Source organism: Triticum urartu, chromosome 6 (genome assembly GCF_003073215.2).
Source record: "Triticum urartu cultivar G1812 chromosome 6, Tu2.1, whole genome shotgun sequence".
NCBI lineage: Eukaryota > Viridiplantae > Streptophyta > Magnoliopsida > Poales > Poaceae > Triticum > Triticum urartu.
Genome location: NC_053027.1, coordinates 26,254,165 through 26,262,603, shown reverse-complemented (window position 1 = coordinate 26,262,603; position 8,439 = coordinate 26,254,165). Strand labels below are relative to the sequence as shown.

General features: G+C 45.3%; 1 protein-coding gene across 1 annotated transcript; it reads left to right on the top strand.

Moving 5' to 3' along the window:
- Positions 1–383: 383 nt before the first annotated feature.
- LOC125516445 (putative B3 domain-containing protein At5g66980) lies at positions 384–7,964 on the top strand. Its single transcript, XM_048681883.1, has 7 exons — positions 384–500; positions 588–666; positions 1,767–1,838; positions 1,928–2,210; positions 2,303–2,554; positions 7,595–7,845; positions 7,956–7,964. The coding sequence occupies exons 3-7, from the start codon at positions 1,776–1,778 to the stop codon at positions 7,962–7,964; spliced, it is 858 nt and encodes a 285-aa protein (XP_048537840.1). The 5' UTR covers positions 384–500; positions 588–666; positions 1,767–1,775.
- The last annotated feature ends 475 nt before the right edge of the window (positions 7,965–8,439 follow it).

Below are 8,439 nucleotides of genomic sequence, written 5' to 3'. Positions count from 1 at the left end.
TCACTGTGTTTCTACCACTGGGCTAGGAAGAGGCTACTGGTCGTCCACTCTATGCCATCTCTTTTCAAATCATCAAACCAGTCAAGTATCAAACACAGACCTCGCTGACAAGTGGGCCACTCGACCAACTCACTGACAAGTGGGCCATTTTGCTACTCTACCCACTCGACCCTTTTCCCCTTAGCTACCAAAAAATATTGGGCGAGCGGGGGCTCGAACCCACGACCTGCTGCTTATTCCACTGTTTTTCTACCACTGGGCTAGTTAGAGGCTATTGGTTTTGTACTCTATGCCAACCCTTTTCCATATATCAAAACAGAACTCGCTGACAAGTGGACCCACTATTTTCCCCACTCCTCCTGTCCACTTGACCCGCTCCTCCTCTCCATTATCCACTCGACCCACTCCTCCTCTCTGCTTCCGGCATCCCCTTCTCCTCCATCAACGGTGACGACCTCCCTGGCGAACCACTCCTCCATCGACAGCGATGGCCTCCTAAGGTATGAATCCACCGAGTCCTTCCTATTCCTCTTCCTATTGATTACATTAGGGTTCCCCGGCGCAGGCTGATTAGGGTTCCATTGTAGATAGAGTAGTAGATCAAGAGGAGGCACCGTCCACGACACCGACAAGGCCAACAAGCTCAAGCAGTCGCCGTCCCCCCAGGTCCGTTCTGTTCTCCCTGTGTTCTTTGATTTGCTTTGTTTCCCCCATGTTCTTTGCCGACAAGGCCAACAAGGCCAACAAGCATGCTGATTTAGGAGTTACTCGTATTGTGCCTGCGCGTGCGTCCCTACTAGAATTGTGGTATACTACATGGCTAATGGTCGTATTGTGCCTGCGCGTGCGTTCTGTTGATTCCAGCCCAACTGTCGAGCGATTGGACCACATTCGAGGGATTTTGCAGACTAAATTAGGCATTTAGGTTTAGGTCCCTTTTGGCCATGTTCAGTTGATGTGGTGCTACCTTGCTAGGTATGCTAGTTTCCCTGTGGTTCTCTTCATAGTGACGTAGAATTCATCAGAAATAGAAAAGGCAGACCGAAAGGGGAAAAAATGATGCCAACACTTATAATGTTGCAAGTGTATTAGTATTTTCCAATTTTGTTTGTTTGTTTTTAAAATAAACATGTTTATATTTGTCTAAAAAGATGCAGCGGCACACTGGAGCAGTTAAACTTGTAGGGGATCTAGCCTCTAGCGGCCTTTGGCTATATAAACCCTAGCAAAGCAAATTAAGCCAATAGCTCTGAATCTCTGAAATTCTAGTGTTAAATTCAGTTTTGTACATGACTATATCGGTGTCAAGCCAATAGCCTTCATGCGCATATCGACGACTATAAAGCTGTTCAGTTTTGTACATGACTGTATTGGGTAGGTGTGTTTAAATTGAGAATCTAGGGTTCAGTTCTTAAGTGCTGGGTTCTAACAAAATGTAGCACATGGGAAGATATGGTCCACTTATAGTAGATATGGTTCATTGTAGATATGGCCCATTTATAGTAGATATGATCCTGATGCTGTGTTTGCCATTTATAGTAGACACGGGCACATGGGCAGATATGGTCCATTGTAGATAGAATAGTAGTATTCCAAATGTTCACAAGTGCATTGCTTTTTTTCTCACTTTTTCTATCATAAATATCCACAGAAGCATTGCTCTTCTCATTTTTATCACTTTTGCCATCATAAACTTGGTTATGTTCCTATTTATGTCTAGTCCTGTTTATGGTAACTTGTTGTTTAATTACAATGCTGCTTTTCAGAGAAGTGAGATGGCTGGCTTGGAAGGTTTTGAGTTCTTCAAGATCGTAATTGAGAAATCTTGCAGTAGCCAGGTATATTTATCATCACTCATTTCTTTATCATCACTCTGCTGTCTAGTGCTTGATTGCCACAATTAACCACTGCTTGACCCTTGCTGCAGAGGCTGCCTGACAAGTTTGCGAAGATGCTCGCCGGCCGTGAGCCCCACAAAGTGAAGCTGCGGGAGGCCGGCAGCGGGCTTCACAGGCTGTGGGAAGTGTTGGTGGTGTTTGATGGTGAAGGCCACATGTACCTAGGGCCCGGCTGGGAGCATTTCGCCCGCGCCCATGAGCTACAGCTCGGGTACTTCCTTGTCTTCCGCTACGACGGCGACGCCATGTTCACCATGAAGATGTTCGACAACACCATGTGCCGCATGTACTACCAGCACGACGACGATGCCAGTAAGCTCTCTGCCTCTCTTCTTCCTGTCCTTTTGGCTTCCTCTACCTGCACGACAACAACACCATGTTCACACATTGTTGCATTTGGCCAGGCAATGGGAGCAGCAGCAGGGATGACGAGGAGCAGAGCAGGGATCACGATGAGGAGCGGAGCGGGGATGACGAGCAGAGCGGGGATGACGAGGAGCAGCCTATTCTGGCTGATGACGAACATGCTATGGTGGTGGCTGACGATGACCCTGCTATGGTGGTGGCGGATGACGACCTTGCTATGGTGGTGGCGGACGACGACCTCGCTATGGTGGTGGCGGACGACGACCTCGCGATGGTGGTGGCGGACAGCGGTGGTGGTGGCGGACGACGACCTCGCGATGGTGGCGGCGCCTACAATCCCATAGCTTGGCGACAGGACCATGCCAATTGTGGTAGAGGAATACATCCGCGTTGGGATTCGCCACTCTGAGCGCATCAGGTTGATGAAGGAGAAGGAGGAGTGAAGATGTTAAGAAGGTGTTCAGCATGTTAGGTTTAAGCTTGTTAGTGTAATATGAACATGTCAATGTTAAGTATGTCTGGTTTAATTTTGTGCATGCTCATGGATGCTGTATGACTGTGTCATCTAAACAAGTCATGTTTTTAACAATGAATATTCAGTTTGGTAATTGATGGGAATTGAAATTTTTTATGCATGCTCATGGATGAAAGATAAAATTATGGGTTTTTGTGCATGCTCATGTATGAAACAATATAAGTTTCATTTTTTGAATGCTAAAAACATGACTCAAACCCTAGCCACGGACGACCGCCGTGACTAAATCCATCGGTTTTTGAAAACACCGTAAAAATTCAAAAACCGTTTTTCATTTTTTGAATGCAAAAGACATGCGTTTTTTGTGAAGCAGCTACAAGGAGGGGCACCCCAAACGGCGTCATTCCATGTCTATCTCAAAGTAGACCCTATTTTACGGACAGTCGCCAAAAAGCATGCATTTCCGACCCTCGTAGCTACTCCTGGCAATTTGGACCACCTTCGGCCGATTCAGCTGGAACCGGCTGGAATTTGAACTGCGGGTCCTCCATAGCTTGCCCGTTATTTTCACTAAAAATGCTTTTTAGCTTCACAGGCAGGCATTCCATCACAGAATCGACAACAGATTTGCACGGCTCAAACCCTAGCCACGGACGGTCGCCGCGACGAAATCGGCCGGATTTTGAAAACACCGTAAAAAATTCAAAAAAATCAAAAAAAATAGGAGACCTCCGCGTCACATCATCAAATGTGGCCTACCAACTAGCAAAAATACTAAACTTGCAATACCGGCGTCTTCTTGAAAAAGTGTTCTCAAAAACTCTCAAAAATGACCTACCATGAACGAAGATTCATGGCTTTCAAGCCAAACTAGCAATGATATTGCCGCATCCGTTGAATAGTTTCTGATAATATGCCCAAATTGGGCGCATGCCTCCATCTTGTGATGGCAAACAATGTTGCAAAAGCGAGGTTCCAACTTGTTTAACAAAAAAAACCGTTTTTCATTTTTTGAATGGAAAAGACATGCGTTTTTCCTGAAGCGGCTACAAGGAGGGGCACCCCAAACGGCGCCATTCCATGTCTATCTCAAAGTAGACCCTATTTTATGGACGGTCGCCAAAAAGCATGAATTTCCGACCCTCGTAGCTACTCCCGGCAATTCGGACCACCTTCGGCTGATTCAGCTCGAACCGGCTGGAATTTGAACTGCGGGTCCTGCATAGCTTGCCCGTTATTTTCACTAAAAATGCTTTTTTAGCTTCACAGGTAGGCATTTCATCACAGAATCGACAACAGATTTGCACGGCTCAAACCCTAGCCACGGACGGCCGCCGCGACGAAATCGGCCGGTTTTTGAAAACACCGTAAAAAATTCAAAAAAAAATCAAAAAATGGGAGACCTCCGCGTCACATCATCAAATGTGGCCTACCAACTAGCAAAAATACTAAACTTGCAATACCGGCACTTTCTTGAAAAAGTGTTCTCAAAAATGACCTACCATGAACGAAGATTCATGGCTTTCAAGCCAAACTAGCAATGATATGGCCGCATTCGTTGAATAGTTTCTGATAATATGCCCAAATTGGGCGCATGCCTCCGTCTTGTGATGGCAAACAATGTTGCCAAAGCGAGGTTCCAACTTGTTTAACAAAAAAAACCGTTTTTCATTTTTTGAATGCAAAAGACATGCGTTTTTCGTGAAGCGGCTACAAGGAGGGGCACCCCAAACGGCGCCATTCCATGTCTATCTCAAAGTAGACCCTATTTTACGGACGGTCGCCAAAAAGCATGCATTTCCGACCCTCGTAGCTACTCCCGGCAATTCGGACCACCTTCGGCCGATTCAGCTGGAACCGGCTGGAATTTGAACTGCGGGTCCTCCATAGCTTGCCCGTTATTTTCACTAAAAATGCTTTTTAGCTTCACAGGTAGGCATTTCATCACAGAATCGATAACAGATTTGCACGGCTCAAACCCTAGCCACGGACGGCCGCCGCGACGAAATCGGCCGGTTTTTGAAAACACCGTAAAAAATTCAAAAATAAATCAAAAAATGGGAGACCTCCGCGTCACATCATCAAATGTGGCCTACCAACTAGCAAAAATACAAAACTTACAATACCGGCGTTTTCTTCAGCTACTCGATATGATTTTAACCTTGATTTCTACAAAATTTACAAAAAAACCCTATTTTTCTACCCCCAAACCCAAAAGGATTTCCCTCCCACACCAAAATTTTCCCTCCACCAAAATTTCCTCCCCTCTCCCAAAATTTCCCTCCTCTCCCTCTCCCACTACCAGGCGGGACCCACCACTCCCTCTCCCACTACCAGGCGGGATCCACCACTCCCTCTCCCACTAACACGTGGGATCCCCTCCCTCCCCTCCCAAAATTTCCCCATTCCCCTCCCCTCTCCACGACGAACCCTCCCCTCCCCTCCCCACCTCCGCGCCGCCCCGCTCCCACTCCACTCCCTCCCCTCCCCTCCTCCATGCCACCCCGCCGCTGCTGCGCCGCCCCGCCGTGCCGTGGTGCGCCGCCCACATCGACGACGACGACGACGCGATCAACTACATCGACGAGGACGACAATTACATCGATGATGGCGTGGTCGACGACGACCACCGCTGCATCGTCAACATCATCTCCCCCTAGGTACTTCTCCCCTCCTCTGGTGGATCCATCTCCCCTCCTCTGGTGGATCCACCTCCCCTCTGGTCGATCCATCTCCCCTTTGGTAGATCCCCTCATGGGTTCAGATTTTCTAGGGTTTGGATCTCCTGCTGGTTCGGTAGGTCCTTGTTCTTGGGGTTAGGGTTCATTTTAATTGGTGCGTGGGGATGATCTCCCTCTAGTTCATGGGGTTAGGGTTAGGGTTCATGGGGCCAGGGTTAGGGTTCATGGGGTTAGGGTTCATGGGGTTCAACAACATCCACCCCTAGGCACTTCTCCCCTCTAGCCATCTCCCCTCGATATTCATGGGTAGATCTTCTAGGGTTCGGTAGACCCCCCTCATGGGTTCATCTAGGGTTCATGGGGATGGATCGATGGGGATGGGGATGGCTAGGGTTAGGTTTCATGGGGTACACGTTTCTCTAGTTCATGGAGATGGTTAGGGTTAGGATTGATGGATCTCCTGCTTTTCTTGTTCATGGAGAAGGATCAATGTGGATTCATGGGGATGATCTCCCTCTGCTTAGGGTTTCATGGGTTTCATGGGGTTAGAGTTTCATGGGGTTCCTGGGGTTAGGGTTTCATGGGGTTCATGGGGTCCTTCCTATGCATGATTTCAATTGTTGTTAAGAGCGTGTGCTTCTCTATGTATTGACTACTATTGCTAAGAGTGCATGTTGGTCCTGTAAATCTTGTACTAATTCACTTGACAGACTTCATATGTAAATCTTGTACTAATTGGTAAAGTAGTCTAAATTCTGATGAGGGTGAGTTACAACAGGAATCATGTTGCTAGTACATGCTACTCTTGTTTATGACGGTCTGCCTATGCATGGGTTAGCCTGCATTTGTGATGGGGGTACACAAAGCCACTTGCTTGCAATTGTTGTGGGTCTTAGCAGAATTCTATTTTTCTGTTCCATTATTATGAGAATGTGATACCACACATTGATTAGGATGAGTGTATCATGCATGCTTTACTTACTCAACATGATATGTGTCTATATGGGTTGATATACCAAATCAAACCGGGTTTGGCTGCCAACTTGAAGCTTCTGAAAAATTGTTGTATAGGTTGTAGAGGAACATGCATGGGGAATTTTTCTTTGCTTGTTTTGAGTTTGATTCCCATTTACGATTACCATCATCAAAGCTTGTTCAAGTGAAACTGTGGATGCTGAAAGCACCTTATGCATATCCTGTTCATAGAGGATGCCCATAAGGTGCCTGTTGGTGGATTGCGATTTATACTTTCACTTCCTGATATAGGAACCATACTACATAATCTATTTTTTCTATGTATAGTGACTAATGCTAATTTCATATTTATTAAAGTTATCTTTGTTCATCACATGCTAATTTCTATTTATCTTAGTTTAATTTAGTTTTTCTTTGCATACACAGAGTAATACAATCAGTAGAATGTCAGTCCAAGCGTTGTTAGTCGCTTCAGTACATCATGGGGATGTTTGCTTGCTGCCACTCTTCAATTCAGTTGCTTGCTCTTTGCTTGCTTGTTTCTATCAGTAGCACTTTGCTTGCTTGTTTCTATCAGTAGCACTTTGCTTGCTTGTTTCTATCAGTAGCACTTTGCTTGCATGTTTCTATCAGTAGCACTTTGCTTGCTTGCTTGATTGTATTAGTAGCACTTATGCACTTTGCTTGCTTGCTACTGGTGTACATGCATGCTTGTTTAGTGCACTTACATGTTTTCTTAATTAATAACACTAGATCACTGTATTGTTTATCCATCAAGTTTGTTTCACATGTATTACATGTATGTGCATGATGGTCCAAATGCTTTCCTTTATTGATACAAGTGCATCATTTTACTTTATCCCTATTGTATCTGATTGTTGTTTATTCTATTTTGCAAGCACCACCTCAAGATCATCCATGGCAAGGAGGACAAGGTCAAGCATGAGGCCAACCGTTGGTATGCAACTTGCTCCTTGTGGTTATACTGTCAGTTTCATAAAATCTGTGTCTTAATATGCTAAGTGAAATGTATTGCTGCAATCTGAATAAGCTGGCTTAATTGTGCCTGTGTGCTGTTAGTCTTCCTTACCTGAATAACTAGGATTAAATGATAATAAAATTTCATAAGATATGTTTGGCTGTCTGTCCATGCATTCCAAACATTCACCTAATAGTTACGTTTCCTTTATCATGCAAAGAAGAGCCTCTCACCGAGTACGAGAAGGTTAGGGCTAGAAATATCATGAGGAACAATCGGATGTTCCAGTCCCTTGGCATCGGTGCAATAGCGTCGATGATTAGGAAAACTAATGGTGTACAAGAAGGTAGAAGTGATGAGTTTCAAGAGGGTAGTGGAGTTATCAATGATGACCCAGAGTACAATCCTAAGGAGGATGAAGTTATTGATGGAGAGGAAGTGGATGATGTTGTAGTCAACAAGATTGTTAAGGTGCAAACTCTGTCTTGCTTGGAGGGTTGGGGTTCTGTTATTATATGTTATTCCTTGTGCTCACATATTTATCTTGTGATCTAATGCTTTTTTCCTTATGCTTCAATCAGGCAAGTTGACCTTTGCAATGCTATCTTTTACTAGTGCATTTTCCAAATGGAATGATCATGTATGCTTTTGTTGATTCCTGCATTTGTCGATTTCTATTCTAATTTATGAGTTCAGTTTCATTTTCAGATGCAATGACTCCCAAGACTAGACTTAGAAAGGGCAAAGGGCTAGAGAGGATCACCAAGTCACTTGGTAGCAAGGTGCCTATCCAAATTTCCGAAAGGATGATTCGTCCAGAGAAGCCTCTGTAGGCAGCAAAGCTTGCTTATGAGTGTGGACTCGTTGCAAAAAGCCATCTTCCGGTTCTTCCTCACTTCAAGCTATACAAAAAAATTCTAGTCTATTGGAGAATGTCGGGACCAAGGATTCTAAGTCACACTGATCTAGCATGTAACACGTCATATCACTTTGCGGCCTCACGCACGGTATCCCCATGGGTGTCGCCTTACCATGGCCCCGGACCGTTTGCGCCTTTTGGCTCAC